Genomic DNA, 16,938 nt, shown 5'->3' with positions numbered 1-16,938 from the left:
AATATCTATGTAATTTTAAAAAAATTTATTAAATTTCTAGATTTTCATTTACTTTTGAGAAATTTCCTAATATCAACTTTTGCTTTGAGATTCGCGAAAAGACTTGATAGGTAGACCGTACAAGAGCACGACGGTATCAATGGCGAAAAGGAGGCCTCTCTCTGCCGTTCTTCCCCAGCACCCCCCGGGACAATCTTCTCGATGCTGTCCAATTCCCGACCCCGGCAGATCCTCTTCCTGGAACACTGGCTTCGAGCGGCGGCCGCTACTGACGCCTCTCAAACTCCTTCTCCTGCTGCTGCTGCTCCTCCTTCGGCGGCTGTGATCCTCCGGTCGTGGGCCGACCTCCGTGACCCCTCCGCCGACCCTCCTCGCCTACTCTCCGCTCTCCTTACACTCTCCCGCGGCCGCTCCGCCCTCCACGTCTCCGACCCCCAGGCCAAACTCCTCCTCTCCCTGCTCCCTTCCTCCTCTCCTGACGCCTTCCCCCTCGTCCTTTCCCTCCTCTACACCTATCTCCGCAAGTCCTCCCGCCCTTCCCCTCCCCTCCTTCTCTCCATCCTCTCCGTCTCCTCCTCTTTTCCCCCGTCGACTCACTCCATCCTCCTCCTCGGTGCCCTCTCCGCCTCCCCCGCTCTCCCCGCCTCCGCCCTCTCGCCCTGCCTCGACCACCTCTGCTCTTTCTTGGATTCCTCCCTGCCCGCGATTTTCCGTGACGCCGACCTTCTCCCAGAATTTCTCGCCGGCATCGGCTACGCCCTCTCCCGATTGGAGGACGATGCGCGTCTTGGAAAAATCCTTAACTTCTTGTTTCGGATTTGGTCCGCCGAAGCCGGCGGGCTTCGACCCTCGCTCTCCCATGGCCTTATGGTTCTGCGCTTGTTCGAGTGGTGCACGTCGGGGTTCCTGGCTTCAAGGTCTTGGAGCAGAATTGAGTCGCTCTGCGGAGAGATCTCAGCGAACAGGAGCAAATCCAGGGGGAATTTCGCTCCCCTTTTGGTGTTGATGGCTCCTGCCGGAGTTCTGAGGGCTTTCAGAAGCAATAGGGTTGAAATTGACCCTCGGCTGAGGAAGTCTATCGAAGAGTCGATAAGTTATGTCGCAGAGTGCACCATTTCTAGAATTGGGACTGATTCTGGTTCTAATGTATCGGATGACAGCCATGTTCTGCTGCAGTGCATTGCAATTGGTTTGGCTCAGTGCGGCTCGATTTCATTCAATGCGTCTGTGCTTCGGTGCCTTTGTCTCTCATTGTTGAACGAAGTCTTTCCCCTGCAGTATTTCTTTAGGATGTCCTTAGAAAATGTGAATGAAAATTCGGCCACCTGCAAGGCAAAGGAGCATTTAGGTAGTGCCCTTTTTAAAGAAGCAGGTGCAGTGACTGGAGTCTTCTGCAATCAGTATGCATCTGCAGACGAGGTCAGCAAGGCAATGGTTGAAAACCATTTGTGGGATTATTCTCAACAGGTTTACTCGAATCTACGTTTAGCAGCATGGGTTCATCGAGGGAAGAGTGATGAGTTGCTCGGGGATTTGGAAAAGATTGCCGAAGCTGCATTCTTGATGGTAGTTGTTTTTGCTGCAGAGGTTAGCAAACATAAGTTGAATAGCAAATCTTCTCATGAGTTCAGACCGGAGGTCTCTTCTAGGATCCTTGTTGCATTCTCTTGCATGGAGTATCTTCGTCGTGTTCGCCTGCCCGAGTATACCGAGGCAGTTCGCCGTGCTGTTTTAACCCTCCAGGAGAATGCAGATTCATGTGTTTCATTTGTCGAGTCAATGCCTCCTTACACCGAGCTAACAAAAGCACAGGGTATCTGGTCAATCTTTAAAACTTCAAAAAAAAATTTTGTATTTGTTTGATATCTTTTGGTTTTTATTTGTATATCCCTATTTTCATATATTTGGTAACAGGCTCAATTATATTGGAGAGGATGAGATATATTTGGTCACAAGATGAAGTGCAGACTTCTCGTATATTATTTTACCTGCGGGTTTTGCCAACTTGCATAAGTTTTGTCCCTACCTCCTTGTTTGGGAAACGAGTAGCACCGACCATGTTCTTGTATCCTTATCTGAATGTATTAGCATGCTGCATGAAAGTAAGACCTATATGGAGATTATGCTATTCCTTAATATAAGTTTGACAGATATATGCAACACCCTAATGAAAAAGTAACCCGAGCTTCACACTCCATATTTGTTTCTTTTGTATCCTCTGGCAAGGATTCCGATCAGGATGATAGAGTTGTTTTAAAGGAGCAACTTGTTTTCTATTACATGCAGCAAGCTTTGCAGGTAGGTACCTTAGTCATCTAAACCTTGTTGGTTGACTTGTATTTGATCATCTGGATCTCCTTAACTCTCCTCTTCGACTTTCGCAACATACAGGTTTATCCCAGGATTACACCATTTGAAGGTTTGGCTTCTGGTGTTGCTGCTTTGGTCAGGCATCTTCCTGCTGGAAGTCCAGCAATATTTTATTGTATTAATAGCCTTGTGGCAAAAGCTTCTGACCTTTGTGGGAAAGCCATGAGTGAAGATCCAACCATGTGGAAAAGTTGGGAAGGAAGTTCAGGACCTCCTAAAAAGGTCCTGGATCTTCTACTTCGCCTCATTTATCTTGTAGATATACAGGTATGTTTCAGATGCTAGTCTGTGAAGATCTTTGTACAACTTCTGTTTTTACTTTTTTTCCAATTGCATAGTGAGGGAGACTAGCACTCGCAAAACTAGATCTTGGCATTTTATGTAACGTCATTCTGTTGTGTCTTTGTGGTGCAAGTTTGGTATGTATGATGAAGCTAACTACGGATGGGTCTTCATACTATCATTTATATCAATCTTGTGGCCCTAAATACTTTCGTGATAGTGATTTTACTTAGCATGAGGACCTTAGTTTCCACATTGCCAGAACTATGCCATGATACCTTTATTTTTGTAAAGAACTAGGTGGTTCCCTTGAACAGTGACCTATCATTGTAAAGCTATTTTTGTTGCCACTGAAGTAGTGTTTTGTTTTCTATGCTAAACATGTTTGGAATAACTATAGGTTAGATACTAATAACAAGAATTTAATGTACATGAATGTTTTTTATTACAAATCTTTTTAAGAGAATAAACTGATGAAAGAAATATGTTGCATGCATGTCAATCTATGTTACAGAAGAAAAAAAAAACTAATATTTGGTCTTCAAATGGTGGCTGTAATAGTTGCATGTTGAACGACAAGATCTTCATCAACTGAATGTTTCTTCAATAGTTGACAGGAAAAACATACGTACATAGGATGTGGAGGATAATATTGTTCTTTTTTTGGGGGGGGAAGAGGAGAGGGTGTGGGTGGCAGTGGTACCTGAACTAGTGTAGAATAAGCATCTGGTCTTTTGTTCAAAGTGGATTATCTTCCCTTCCCTTTGAGAATTTGCAAATTTTTGGAATGATATAAAAAAATGATAAGAGGCAATTCAATTGGAAAGAGTCTGCATATAAAAATGATCATGCTTCCATTTGAGTGAAATCTTTATTATAGCACAAGAGATTTTGTTACCTCATCTTTTGAGGGCAGAAGCTCCTAAAATAGAAATTTTGATAAATGGATTTAACAAAATAGGACAAAATGGATATATGCAAAGAGTTGCCTATGCATGCAAGATCATAAATCAGTTACTACTGGCAAAGCCTGAAGTGCAAATGCCTTTTGGTCTTCACTCACATTATAAGATTCCTTTGCCACGGTATCATGTCTGTAGCAGTTGTCAAGGCATATGCTCTGAAATGCTTAGTTTAGTATGCCATCTGCCATTGTGTACTGTACCAGCATGATTGGTGAGATCTTCTTGTCAATGCTTTATTAGGAATTTAGGACAACATTTCATGATTAAAATTGGGACTCAGGACTTGGGGACTTGTTGCTACTTTTGGTCAGTTATTGTCATACTTGAGAGCAATAAGCAGAATATTAAGTTGGCATCTGATGTTGTAAGAGTTGATCAGGGCACCTATAAATAAATGATTATCCTCTTTCCAAAGCTTGTACTATATTGAGATAGATAGAATGCATGTGTAAACTGTGCCGAAATACTCGAGTCATTCTCTCTCATGTATACTCTTTACTTCTGAATCCCACCTATTTAGCCCTTATAACCAGATCTGAAAAACAACTGTCCAAAGAAACAAATGATCCCCCCAATTCTTCCTTGCCCATGCTTCCAGTGGATAATTCTATTTGCTGAAAGAACAATGTAGTTAAATACTTGTGCTGACTTCAATGGATAACTCTATTTGCTGTATAAACTAATGGAGACCCTGAAATGCCTGATCAAAGTCTGCAGTGTCATCACAGGAATATAAGTTGCATACAGGCTACCTTGCAGTTGTGTTTCCATGTACGGTTGGTAAAATGATTCTGAATATACATTTTGCTTTGATAATTACACCACGCCAATGTTGAAACTGACTGGTGATAGAACAAATCAGGTTTAGTATCTTGTTTCCTTCTCATTTCAATTTGTCGATGCAATTTATTTCGTTATGTCTTTACTACGTCTTGGCGAGTATGAATTTAAATGAAAATGATAGAATGCCTCGATTCTCATTATGTTTTTTTTCTATAGTTGCATGATATGTTTAACTGTTGTATTGCTGCTAAACCAACTACTCTTCCTCTATGGAGAATTAAAGCTTTTCCAGGATAAAGTCCTGTTGCTGCTTCTGCATGCTATTTCATATATCCTTTCCTAGTTTTAGTTCTAATGTTTAGGAGTTTCCCTGCTGTTTACAGGTGTTGCCATACTTGTTGAAGCAATTGGCAGAATTCATAATCCAGCTGCCTAAAGATGGTCAGAATGCACTACTTGACGAGATGTATTTTCAAGTTGCCGAGTCAGATGATGTCACTAGAAAACCAGTTCTGGTGTCATGGCTGCAGTCACTCTCCTTCATATGCTCGCAAAAGAAGGCTTCCTCCACAACTGAAGCTGCCGAGAAGCATGGGAGCTCTGTGCCAAGTAACGATGGCTTAAGTTGGTATAGAACTAGCGCTCGGCTCTGAAGGTTTTCTTCTGAGCTCGTACTCACAAGTCGCATGAATTTACTTGGGAAATAAAAGAGATTCCACAAGGCATTATGATCCATTAAATGGTGAATCAGAAAATTTCTTGCAGTGGGAGTCATTTTCAAAAGTCAGATCCTTCAGAAATGGCCGTTCAAAGCAGAGACCTGCTTGCTTGTTCAGGTAGAAGTCCTAGCAATGGTTTCAAAATTGCTGTGATTATATCTTCCTTTAAAGCTTCCAATTCATTCACCCATTAATTAAATGGTGCAAAATCTTAAGCAGTATAATATAATTCATATAGTTTATTTTGTATGTGATAACATATGGGAAAAAAATGTGTTTTTGATGTCTCTCTCTCTCTCTCCATGTATATATTTCCAAATATTAGGCTTTTCACGTGTACGATTGTTGTTGAGCTCAAGTTAATTATCATTTGCAATCATAGTTGACATCAATTTTGTTTGAAGTAAAGAATTTTTCATGGACAAGTATGATTCTCCAATAAGTATAATTTTAATTTCCTACTGATTTTGAGTCTATATCCATAAATGCATGTTTTCTATCTTAGGGGAAACACATGTATATAAGAGTTCCCAAGAGTATTTACTATCTCAATGACACAACACCAAATAGTTTAGAGACATATGAGGAGGTCTGAGCCACTTGAACTACTACAATGCATAGGTAGCTCAGTCTAAATTTGCCTGTAGAATGCTAGCAGAGGAAGGCCATCACGTATGTGCAGAGTAAACATTGGTCTGTATCTGTCGGTCTTTGACTCGTCCTTCAGATGGAACCTGAAGAAACGGAGGGTGGCGGCGGCCATAATCTTCATCTGCCTGTACGCGAAGTCTTTCCCCAGGCAACTCCGAGGGCCCGCCTATCACAAAGAAAGAGTTCGAGTTCAGAGATTCATCGGAAGAATGGTTGGCTGATGTTACTGCTGCTGCTTACATGGAAGGCGACAAACTTGAATGGACTCTGCGGCTTGAAACTTCCATTCTCGATCCATCTCTCAGGCCTGAAGTCTTCAGCATCTTCACCCCAAATGTACGTCATCCTCCCCATGGCGTAGGTCAGGTAAGTGATTCCGTCTCCCTTCTTCACCTCAAAGCCATCAGGTAGCACATCATCTTCGTCTGCACTCTTCCCATCCTGTCACGAAGCACGCCGTCAGATATGATCTCCCGGAAGCTGATGCGGGAGAGGTAATGATCGTACCACAGGAACAGCTGGATAGAGCCTTAAGGTCTCGGTGAGCGCGGCATGGAGATACTGCATCTTGTCGATGGCTTCGTCGGTTAAGCTCATGGCGAACTCTGCCATGTCCGACTTGTTTCCTTCCGCCTTGGTCGCGTCTTCCACCTCGGCTGCGACCTTCTCTTGTATCGATGGGTGCTTGCACAGCAGGTAGAAGAACCAGGTGAGGGTGTTCGCGGTGGTGTCCTTCCCGGCCATCATGAAGTTGAGAATCACGTCCCTCAGGTACGAATCGCTCGTGCTTTCGGGTTCCTTTTCCTTTGCCAGTATAAACCTCGACAGTATGTCTCCTTTGCTCATCTGCGCAGTGCTTCGAACAAGATCAAGGTCACAAGCAAAGGAAAGATTTTGCAGGTGTTCTTGATCATTTACCCTGTCTTCTTCGCCGTTGTTCATCTGGTCTCTCTTGCGGCGGATGAGTTGGAACACGAAGTCATCGATCACCTTGATGTTCCTCTTCAGCCGAGCCTCGATGCCGACGTCGAGACGCCTTTTGACCTTCCACAAGACGTCGACGTACCTCCAGAACACGATGGAGTTGGCGTCGTCGAAGGCCTCGCTGAAGCGAGCCCCCAACTCATCCGATCCCGAGAGGGTGTCGAGCTCAACGCCGAACCCCACCTTGAAGATCGAGTCCAGCGTCGCCTTCATCAGAAGATCTTGCATGTCGAAGACACTCGCGGTGGCGGCGGCGTCGGAGATCTTCTGCGCCAGCTTTGCGGCGATCGACCTGAACACGACGCTGCTGAAGTCCCGAAGGACTCTGGCGGAGAACTCGAAGCTGGCGAGCTTCCGCTGGTGGCGCCACTTCTCGCCGTCCACCGCGAAGATCCCATCGCCGAACAGATCCCTCATGACGGTATAGTTGCCCTGCCCCTGGTGGCACGATACACACACACACGCATCAGATCATGAAGACCAAGAGCAGGGAGCAAGACGAGGAAGACGACCGGACCTTGCTGTACTTGGAGAAGTTGGTCTTTAGAACATGCTCGACGTTGGCCGGATCGGCCGTGTAGATATCGCTGTGAGAGGGTGCGATCAGCCGAAAGGTCTTGTGCCGGCGAGCGACGGCGGTCTGGAAGTCGAAGAGGGCGTTGAAGTGGATCAGCAGGTGGAAGATGGTGCCGGCGATGGGAGGTCTGTTGGAACCTTGGATCGACTCCTTGGCGTAGAAGACGATGAACAGTATGATCCATCCGACAACGCACAAGAGTAGCCCTGCCAAGGCTGCTTTCAGAAGATAGAACGCAAGGTGGAGGAGCAGAGAAGCCATCAAGATGAAGGATATGCCGAGAAAGTTTGCTGCTGGAGCAAGTTAGATATCCATCTAAGGTGCGTCGACCTTGTCGTGTTGGATCGTTCGTCATAGCCAATCAAGAACAATACACAGGACATACAAGTCTAAAGAATTACGAAATTGGTTCGTTTGATTATCGAGTTGAGATAACTCCTAGGCAATAGAACACAATTCTCTTGCATAGTTAGATAACTTCCAGGCTGGGGGTAATATCTCTTGTATTTAGTTGCCTTGGTTCATATATTTTAAAAAATTATATTATTATCTTTATAATTATGAAAGTAAAATATATAGGTTTATTTATCCTAACGACATCAATTTTATCAGTGAAAATACGAACAAAGGATAAAAGAATAATTTTAACGTTTGATGGCCAATAATGTCGGTGGTGGCAAACGACGATACCGATGGCATTGATGTCAACGTAGTTGTTTGGCCCCCCTCCAACGAAGATAAGATTTGCTTTCACCACAACGTCATTTGCCTTCACAAGAAGAGCATTTCAACCTCATAGTCGTTCGTTTGGTGTTGTTCTATATCTACGACGATGCTGACGTAGTTGTCTAGCAACTTCTATAACAAAAATGGTGGTCGTCTTGTAGTTGACCCGTTGAGCGGATCCCAACCTCAACCCAAAGCTAGGGTTGTCAGAGCTCCTATCACTCCCTTCGTTGTCGCGTCAATTTTGGCACCACCTCTCATTAAGTGGTCATTTCATTGCTCTACATCAACGTCAATGTGATTACCGAGTGACGAAAGAGCCACTCAATATCTACATCAATGTTGACGCAGATGTAGAGTGGCAAAAGGGTCACTTTACAAGAGATGGTGTCGGAACTGATGCGGTAACGAGGGGAACGATAGGAGCTCCGACGACCCTAGCTTTGGGTCAAAGCTGAGATTTGTTCAACGTGTCAATTGTGAGGCAATCATCATCTTCATCGTAAACGTCATGGCGACCACCACTATTTGCATTGATATCGATGCAGTTGCCCTGTGTCGATGTCAACACAGTTGCCCTCTGAAGGTGTAGAGACCTAGACACTAAAAGTAACTAACTATATGAGGTAATATATAATTAGCCCCTTCTACGTGTGTTCATCCAAATGTTTGATTCATTAGTATTCTACTCCACTTGTAAGGATCTAATTGTGTGCGATTTTAATTTAGTCTACGGTGATTCCATCGAATTCACTCTTGATCCCACACATCAAATTTGTGATGAATGTGGTCTTAGACTAGTAGACTTAAAAGCACTTGCTAATCCGTAGGTAAACCAAGATTTATAAGGTCATATGACACTTTGTTCTTTGAATCCTCTTGCTCAATTCAAGTGCCTTATGTTTTTAGAATCAAATTCCTGGTCAAAGAATCCTAGAATATAATATAGGTGTTTGATGTCTATCTAGAATGGTTCATCTTTGACTTTAGAAAGTTACATAAATCAACTTTGATTCATTTGCAAGGCATGAAATTATTCTTTATTTATAGAAAAATTATCCACTATATCTGGTACTTGATCCATGGCTATCCTCTTTACTAGCCACCATTTCTAGGCAATAAAATAAATAATTTTATATAGATTAATAGAGTAAGATACCCAATGGTTGAGGTAAGTTAATATTTGTTTTGTTGATGATGCAAATTGAATATACTTGTTCTTGTATTTGTTTCAAAGGGTGGAAAGGTCTATGACTTTCTCATAATGTATTTCATTGTCATAGCATCCTTCAAATGGTCCTTTACATATATTTTTTTTATATTGACATCTCAATTTTATATTTATCATGATTTATTGTAATAAATATTAGCTAGTTTGATTTAAATTTGAAGTCTCTGTATTTTGATGTATTGTTGTGGCACCTTCAAATGGGTGGTTGAGATATAAGAAAGGAAGGATGGACGGTTGTGATGGGAGAGTAAACAAAATAAATTAGAGCGCTTGGCCTGTCGTCTCTCCCTTCCTTCCGATCTCTTCCGGTCTCTTCCGGTCTCCGTTGCAGCTTCTTTGGGCGCGTGATCGTCTCTGCTTCAGCTACAACCAGCGCAACTGGAGATGCATCTCGCTCTTCTAGTTGGGTAAATTCTCTCCCTCTAGCCTCCTCTTCTCCCACTTCTTGTGCGCGTTGGATTCCGCTGTTTTGACGCCTGTCGGATCTTAGCCTGGCGGCAGCGCAACTCAGTAGAGCCAGCTTGCCTCTTTTAATCGTTCTTAGCGTGGTACTCTACTCGGAAAGAAGCGACACTGTTTTCGAAATTACGTTCTTTGGCTTGTTATGCTATCGCGAGGGTTTTGCCTCTGCTGGCCGAGGATTCAAACGGTACAACTACGTCTGATTGTCTTATAATTGTCGCTATTTGTATTCAGATCAACAAAACAACGAAGGATAGAAGACAGTGCTTGATATGTTGTTCCTCTTCTTTTTCCTTCTTTCTCTCTGATTTTTTTCCCCCCTTTACTTCCATCTTTTTATCATTTTACATATTTTGACAAAAATTTTCCTGATCGGGTTTCTCTCCAGATTTCTCAGAAAAAGAACCTAACCTTCCTCTTCATGCTCTGAGCTTTGTACATTTATAATCAATTGTTGACAATGAGCAAGCTTCGATTTAAGTACGTGTCTTTGTTAAGAACAAATAAATGAATGTCTCAACTTCCTTCTATTTTTTGCATGATCTAAAACATAAAATGTCTTAGATGAGATTCCTTGGAGTTAATTGACTGGAAAAAAGTTAGTCAGCTTTGAATTTTTGTCTATTTTACTTTATTCACAATTACATATCAATGCATAAATATGCTGATTCAGTGTTTTTTCCTTTTGATCCTACAAATATATGTAGCATCTTGACTACTTCAGTTTCTTTCTCAATCTATTTCAAATGATAATTTGAAGAAGAACCTAGATGTCTAGTGTTTATATGCATAAATATGTCAGCACAATTTTGAATACTTAATCAGAAGAGTAGTAGGATTAACATTAGCAACTACTGCTTGGATCAATGATAAATGAACTAAATTGAGCTGCATTATCTAGGCTTGAGCTATGCCTATCTTGCTTGATTTCAGCTAGTTCAACTACTTAGTGCAAGCACATTAATTGAAAGACAAATTATTGTGCTAAGAGCATTGATCTAGATGCCGTAGCATATTGGTCATAACGATTTGATATTGTACCAATATGTTGTATCAGTCATATAGATAAGGATGGCCCGTGCACAGGCTTCTATCAATATGAGGTTAGCTAGAATTGCTCAAGTTGTAAGGCACACAAGCGACACCTGCCCTCGAAGGGTCAGCCTAGTTGCTCCCTTGTGTGATGTTAGATAAAGTGTTTTTGTCGATCCACAAGATGCACGAAACAAGCAATTGAACATGATGGGAACTATTTTAGCTTCAAAAGGCAGCGGCAGTTCCAAACAACATCAGAGTCCCAGTGTTGAAAAGCTTGATGGAGACTCACACTTGCGCCACATGCAGCTCATGGTCTCACAGGTTGTCAAAGCTCCCCAACTACTTATCTCAAAGCCCTATCCAGACCAGTGCCACCTATGGGTTCTGGAGTTCTGAGATGTCTGGCATTTCATACTGCTAGGTCTATGGCCCGGAAACATTGCTGCAACTTACAAGAAAAGGGTTGATCAGAAAAAAGTTGTTTTGGCTTGTTTCAGTTCAAAAATGCTGAAGGTTGGCAAAACAACCTGTGGCCTGCTTGTACAATGGAGAACAAGCAAAATACATGCAAAATGAGTTTGTCGGACTGTCACACGCCTCGATATTTACATTTTATTGGCCATGAAAGGGTGAGGACAAAGAAAAAAAGGGCCCGTGTGAGCTTGTTGCAACTGTCCATGTCAACATGCAACTTTGCTTCCATGAGCAGAGATTGTTTCCACTACTTAACCCTTTGTGAAATACAAGCAACCTTACCATGATACCAAGGCTTATCCTCTATCAATCATACTGATAGATATTAACATTTTAAACATCTGTAAATAATTTTTAGTGGTATACGAAGGTACAGCATACCACTTTGACTACAGTTTAGCACAAGTGCCAACACCGTATTCGAGTCCATGATTAAGAAGTAGTTAAAAGCCATAACTTGCCAAGTTCTTAGGGTCTAAAGATCATTACTTTAGCAGCAGGAATTCTTTTACATCATCTTAAGTTAGTGTCACGAAAATAAGACATTCTAATTGTAGGATTTTACACTGCTGATGCACAGTTTGAATTAATTTGAAGTCTCACTAAACTATTAGGCAAGGATTTGTATAAAAAAGAGAACACCATCAAATGTGGATGAATCAAACTAGCTTCGGTGGCTTTGGCAAGACTGGATATCTGTCATCAGAAAGAAAATGTCTTTGGCCCATATGTATACTGTTCCATGAGCTATGCAGGCAGTTCAAATGAACTATTCGATGTTATTGACTGGACAAGTTAGTACTGTATTTTTTGTGCCAGTCTGCTAATTAGTCTGAACATTTTCGATGCTTTACTCAAGGAGTTTGATTGAGTGTTTCAATAATTGCATACATTAACCTTCATGTTTCTTTTCTCAGCATGTTCAAGAAAGAAAATTGAGCAACTAGATTCATGCTTATTATTTCATTAACTTGCAGTAATTGAGAGCATGGGGTATGCATAAGAAGAACCATTACGTCTGTGAATCATTGACCACTGAAAGGTCAGTATATGAATTAGATACTTAATGATGACATTGAACATCTTGTTCATACATGATCTTATCTATCTGAAGAAACATGGAACTGTTAATTATTTCAACCTCATTTTATATGTTTAATGTGTATATAATTACCTTTTGTGTGTGAATTCTGATTATTTTTTGATCCATCTCTGCTGGTTTATATAATCAAGTTGTCTTCTGGTTTCATGCAAAGCCTAGTTTACTGCTTACTGGCATATCTCTGCAGTGTGGAGTCCTGGAACCGAATTGCTTGTCTACACCTTACATTAAGAACAGCCCAAAATGGTAGGTTGACTTTCTACCCCTGTTAACTTAAACGTTGTCATTGGAGCTGGCAAATTTATTTCTTCAGCTCAAGGTACAAACCAAACTAACGTAATGAGGAAGTAAACATTATGTTTGTGCTTGCATCTAGTTTACCTTAACTAATCAGTGACAGTCTTGAAACTATTCAATTCAAAAATGCATCTTATCTCATGAACAATTATTCACAAATCTACTTCTTTAACCCAAATTAAAAAAAAAATGAATAGTTGATGTTGTCCATACTACATCAATATATTATTGTCTGAACATGGTTGCATGGTGAAAGAATGTCTTCCAATGCTGTGGAAAGTCCAAGCAGAAAACATTGTCAACTGTAGACAATTCAGCCTGTTCACATTACACCTCGATCATTTTCTGGTTTAAAGTAAAATATCTCCGCCTTTCTTTCTCTACAAAATCTGCATCTAGGAACTTAGCAATAAAAGTCCAAAGTCTGTAAGCATCCTCAAAGTTAGTAAGGAAACTGAAGGATGCATTTAGAACATCTATTCCCATATCACTCCTTCCTTTCCTTTTGTTACTTGCAACTGTTACTTCACAGGCTCTTCTCTCCAAGACTTTGTCCTTCTCAGCTTCATATTTGTCTGGGAACCAGATATTATTTAGAAACCCACGACTAAGAGAAATGTTGCTTCTATCTGCAAGCTTTTGTACCAGTTCAGGCTCGATCTTCTCTCCCCTCCAGTCAAAGACATTGAATGCTAATGCAGGTCCCCTGTCAAATTTTATTCGTGGACCATAGATCCTGACGAGGTAATGGCCACTCTCTGAGTGAGGATGCTGCAGCTTCATCAAAGCAATCACCAACCAATTTACGATGCATCGTAATCTGCTGTTTATGTGTAGCAAACCAAGAGAGTCTGCATGGTCCAATCCTCTGCACACGATCTCCATGCTCTTGTCTGCTTCTGTAAGAGTCGTGCTCTTCTCTTCTTGAATGGAATGGCCACATTTTGATAATACAATATCTGATGATATTTCTTTGTTTTCATCATTTTCTTTGGAACTCTCACCCTGCTCAGATCTCTTGACTTGCTTTTGTTTTTGTGTAGAGGCAGATTCTCCAAGCATATTATCCATACCAGCAGAGTCATTACAGATATGTGTCGATATTGGACCAGAGAACGAATTGGTGGTCTCAGTATCATCTTCGTCAAATTGGTTTCTAGAGGAATGAGCATCCAAACCTGTTCCTGAATAATCATCAGTCAGTTGTGACAGCCTTCTTGCTGGGATGATGCTCACAATTCCGATGCTCCTAGCAATTGTCGATGACTCCAATGCTGCAATGCTGGACTTTTTGATGAAAAGGCCTGCAAAACCTGATGGATTCTCTCCAAACACTTTGAAGAAGGAGCAGATGATGAAGTCTGGTTGGATCAGTGAGAGGCCAAGGGTGTCCAGGTCCTTCGGCCCTAGAGCACATGCGTCGAGTACCACGTGCCATCCATGTTCTTTGGCCACAGTCATCCATAGATAAGGGTACCTGGCCCCTGAGATCCTGGACTGGAGTGGAAACACAAACAGTCCTCTGCTTTTCTTCTTTCTCTTGCTCAGCTTCTCCATCAATTTTCCAGAATGAATCCTGAGGCTTGGCCACGAGAAGCTAGCAGACATGACTTTGGCTCCTCTCCTTTGGGCGCTCTCAATCATCGCATTCACGGCCTCGCTCTCGTAATCATATACACTTAGCAAACCCTTGTTGGCATGGAATGGATAGGATTCTGCCAACAGCCTGAAAGCAGTAGTCCTATTGGCAGTACAGACCATGCTGTATTCACCATCCAGTATGTTGAGGAATTGCATGATCCTTTTTCTGATTGCTGCTTCTAGAAGAGTATCTTGGTTGCCATACTGCACTTGAGATTTCAAGCTTGCCGACTTGTAAGTGATGCTGAAGAATGGAGGCTGCAGGAGGCCCCAAGGCAGATGATCAGTAGATGAGGACGGTATGGAGGAATGCATTTGTGCATGGGAAAAGAGGCTAAATCCACAGTAATCAAGGCAGACATGATCTGCCAGGTGATAATATTCGTTGTTCCTGATGCGATCTGCTTCTTGCGTCTCACCATACTGTGGATAAATTGTGATGAAGCTGGAGAAGGCATCAGGGAGATCAGGCAGGGACTCATGGTCGGTGAAGTGGGTGTTCGGGAAGACAAAATCCTTCGTCAGCTTAGCAAAATTCGATCGTGAGATCCTCGTAGTGGTGGTTCTCGTGTGGCGCTTAGTGTTGCTGGGCTCGACGAGGTTGAATAAAGATACCGGACAGCAGCCATGGGTGCTTCCCTCTGAACCATCCATGGTGCGAGGAGATTGCCTACCTATCTCGTCTTTCCCTCCCTGTTCTTCCTTGTAACTTTCTTTGTCTCCTCCGGTAGCCTTTGGTGGCCTTCTGAGGTACCTGCGGATGAAGAAGAGCATGGCATTTCACAGGTAGGAGGGAAGGGGCTGTCAGGGAACTCATGAGATTACTCAAGAAGAAGCATCTTTTTTGCTTCTGATATCTTCTAAGCAGGAGTTGTTGATCCTGGGACATCTGATGATGCTCCTATGCCCTTATAGCACACCAAAAATGTCAGAGTTAGACCAACTGCTGATTTAGTCAACAACTTCTGATACCTTGACCGGAAGATGGTAATCATACATAATTATGACTGGTTCTTTGATGGATGATTTCCTCACTTGGTAGCCATTCGATCTTTTGGTTATGGTCCACCTGCATCCTTCAAATTATTGGTGCCTACAGGAACCATTTCAGTCTTCAGAGAGATTGGGGCTGCTTTCTGCCGTATGTAATAAGATTTTTGCACCCCTACAGGAGAAAAAATTTTGCAAGTTGTTCTTGTCAAGATTTTGGATTATAAATGCCAACCGATGTAAGATTACAAATACAAGTGGACAAGGTGGTCATTGTAATGGACAGCTACAAGCAAGCCTTGATGGCGGCCGCTAGCCTACCACGGCAAATGACTTGTAGCTGATTTGTTCGACATCTACTCAACCGTAATTGTTGACCCGATCTATCAGCTCAAACATCCTTGCTAATTAATAGGATGCTTTTTTAGGTAATCATGTCCTGCTTCATATCTTGATTCCAGATTGTAGTAGTATCTCAGACATGTTGTGCTAATGGTCAAACTTGAAAACAGGTAGTCCCTGTTGTGAAGAGCAAAACCAATCTCATTTGAATATGTTTTTATTATCTGTTTATTCCTGATAACATAACCAGGGTTCCTTTCCTAACTTCATGCAGGTCACATGAACCAGGCACCTTTCACCTTATGTTCAGCCTCACTCTTCCCTGTGACTACTTTTTGAGAGAGAGCCAAAGGATCATTTGCTAGACGGTGGAAAGATAGGAGTTGAGAGAATCTTTCAGAGCAGGTGTCCCATCCCATGTCTCACAGTCTGCTCTTTTTCTGTGGCTACAGGCTGCTGTGGACTCCGGTGAGCAGCCATGGAAGCAAGCCTGTTCACCGTGCAGTGCAGTGCAGTGCAGTGCAGTGCAGTGCAGTGCAGTGGAGCAGATCAGCTATGGGCCAATGGGCTGACTCAAGGAGGAGAAAGGGACGCACCACCCATAATTTGTTTCCACCTCTCACTGCCTATGCGTTGATTGGAGAAACAACACGGGGTCCACACGGGTAACAGTGTCTTCACAAAGTGTTTGTCCCGATACCTATGAATCATTGAGGTGTTGGACGTGTTGACTTTTCCAGGACCGCTGACCACGCCCGCCCTTGTTCTTATCCGAGTCTCCGATGGCCCCCACAAACAAAGGAAGAGTGTCTGGTGAGTACTCTTAAAATCATATTCTTTTCAAGGATTTATTCTTCTTTTAAGATTAAATAGTTTAAGATAAAATCATGTCTCTATTTATGATCTTACCATCTTGCAATCGAGGTTCTTACTAAACATCAATCAAAATCTGTACCATCATCAATCAGCTAAACTAAGGGTTTTTAGATTAATCGATTTAGATGATGCGGCATCCATTGTTGTGATCATGGTTACTAATTGTTGTGATCACAGCATAATGGGCTGGACTCAGATCGGGCCGGGTCGTTTCATCTTGGACCCGATTGTAACTGGATCGGGTTGGATTGAAAGCAATTAGTAGCTCAACATGACTGTCGACACAATTTATTAAAGCAAAACCACGATATTAATTCCAATATTATTGTATGAATCTAATTAATAACCTAACATGATGAAAGGCTGTAAAGTTGTGATGATAGATTCGTGTACTCTCTCCAACTTCATATATCGAAGCAACCATGACC

The 16,938-nt window shown here is 42.2% G+C and overlaps 3 protein-coding genes across 5 annotated transcripts; 1 reads left to right on the top strand and 2 right to left on the bottom strand.

Annotated features, from left to right (window-relative positions):
* Positions 1 to 138: 138 nt before the first annotated feature.
* LOC135629380 (uncharacterized) lies at positions 139 to 7,889 on the top strand. Of its 2 annotated transcripts, XR_010493216.1 has the most exons (8): positions 139 to 1,813; positions 1,915 to 2,065; positions 2,151 to 2,298; positions 2,392 to 2,637; positions 4,784 to 5,055; positions 5,166 to 5,236; positions 5,847 to 6,541; positions 6,625 to 7,889. XR_010493216.1 is itself a non-coding variant. In XM_065136651.1 (5 exons), exons 1-5 carry the CDS (start codon positions 202 to 204, stop codon positions 5,051 to 5,053), a joined length of 2,427 nt encoding a protein of 808 aa, XP_064992723.1. In that variant the 5' UTR covers positions 139 to 201; the 3' UTR covers positions 5,054 to 5,121. The 2 variants fall into 2 exon arrangements, 1 of the variants encoding a protein (XP_064992723.1); XM_065136651.1 differs by lacking the exons at positions 5,166 to 5,236; positions 5,847 to 6,541; positions 6,625 to 7,889 and having other exon boundaries at positions 4,784 to 5,121.
* LOC103979030 (cytochrome P450 704C1) lies at positions 5,641 to 7,592 on the bottom strand. 2 transcript variants are annotated; one of them, XM_009395036.3, is made up of 5 exons: positions 7,272 to 7,592; positions 6,689 to 7,192; positions 6,278 to 6,616; positions 6,011 to 6,211; positions 5,641 to 5,936 (listed from the first exon to the last, which is right to left on the bottom strand). In XM_009395036.3, the coding sequence occupies exons 1-5, from the start codon at positions 7,590 to 7,592 to the stop codon at positions 5,751 to 5,753; spliced, it is 1,551 nt and encodes a 516-aa protein (XP_009393311.2). In that variant the 3' UTR covers positions 5,641 to 5,750. The 2 variants fall into 2 exon arrangements, with proteins under 2 accessions (XP_009393311.2, XP_064992724.1); XM_065136652.1 differs by having other exon boundaries at positions 6,278 to 7,192.
* A 4,973-nt stretch (positions 7,890 to 12,862) lies between the features above and the next one.
* On the bottom strand, positions 12,863 to 15,076 carry LOC135629467 (uncharacterized). The gene has a single exon (XM_065136865.1). It carries the CDS (start codon positions 15,074 to 15,076, stop codon positions 12,989 to 12,991), a length of 2,088 nt encoding a protein of 695 aa, XP_064992937.1. The 3' UTR covers positions 12,863 to 12,988.
* Between the last annotated feature and the right edge of the window lie 1,862 nt (positions 15,077 to 16,938).

This window comes from Musa acuminata, chromosome BXJ3-1 (genome assembly GCF_036884655.1).
Source record: "Musa acuminata AAA Group cultivar baxijiao chromosome BXJ3-1, Cavendish_Baxijiao_AAA, whole genome shotgun sequence".
Lineage (NCBI taxonomy): Eukaryota > Viridiplantae > Streptophyta > Magnoliopsida > Zingiberales > Musaceae > Musa > Musa acuminata.
The sequence above is the reverse complement of the archived record's forward strand: the minus strand, read 5'-3'. Positions and strand labels throughout refer to the sequence as shown.

What these genes read in the sequence shown, in the direction of transcription:
- LOC135629380 (XM_065136651.1), top strand. Translation starts at nt 202, where the DNA reads ATGCTGTCCAATTCCCGACCCCGGCAGATCCTCTTCCTGGAACACTGG. An exon ending in CGAGCTAACAAAAGCACAGG is followed by an intron (nt 1,814 to 1,914) that starts GTATCTGGTCAA and finishes ATTTGGTAACAG; the next exon opens with GCTCAATTATATTGGAGAGG. An exon ending in GTAGCACCGACCATGTTCTT is followed by an intron (nt 2,066 to 2,150) that starts GTATCCTTATCT and finishes TAAGTTTGACAG; the next exon opens with ATATATGCAACACCCTAATG.
- LOC103979030 (XM_065136652.1), bottom strand. Translation starts at nt 7,592, where the DNA reads ATGGCTTCTCTGCTCCTCCACCTTGCGTTCTATCTTCTGAAAGCAGCC. An exon ending in TCTATCCAGCTGTTCCTGTG is followed by an intron (nt 6,212 to 6,277) that starts GTACGATCATTA and finishes GCTTCGTGACAG; the next exon opens with GATGGGAAGAGTGCAGACGA. An exon ending in TCAAGTTTGTCGCCTTCCAT is followed by an intron (nt 5,937 to 6,010) that starts GTAAGCAGCAGC and finishes TCTTTGTGATAG; the next exon opens with GCGGGCCCTCGGAGTTGCCT.
- LOC135629467 (XM_065136865.1), bottom strand. Translation starts at nt 15,076, where the DNA reads ATGCTCTTCTTCATCCGCAGGTACCTCAGAAGGCCACCAAAGGCTACC.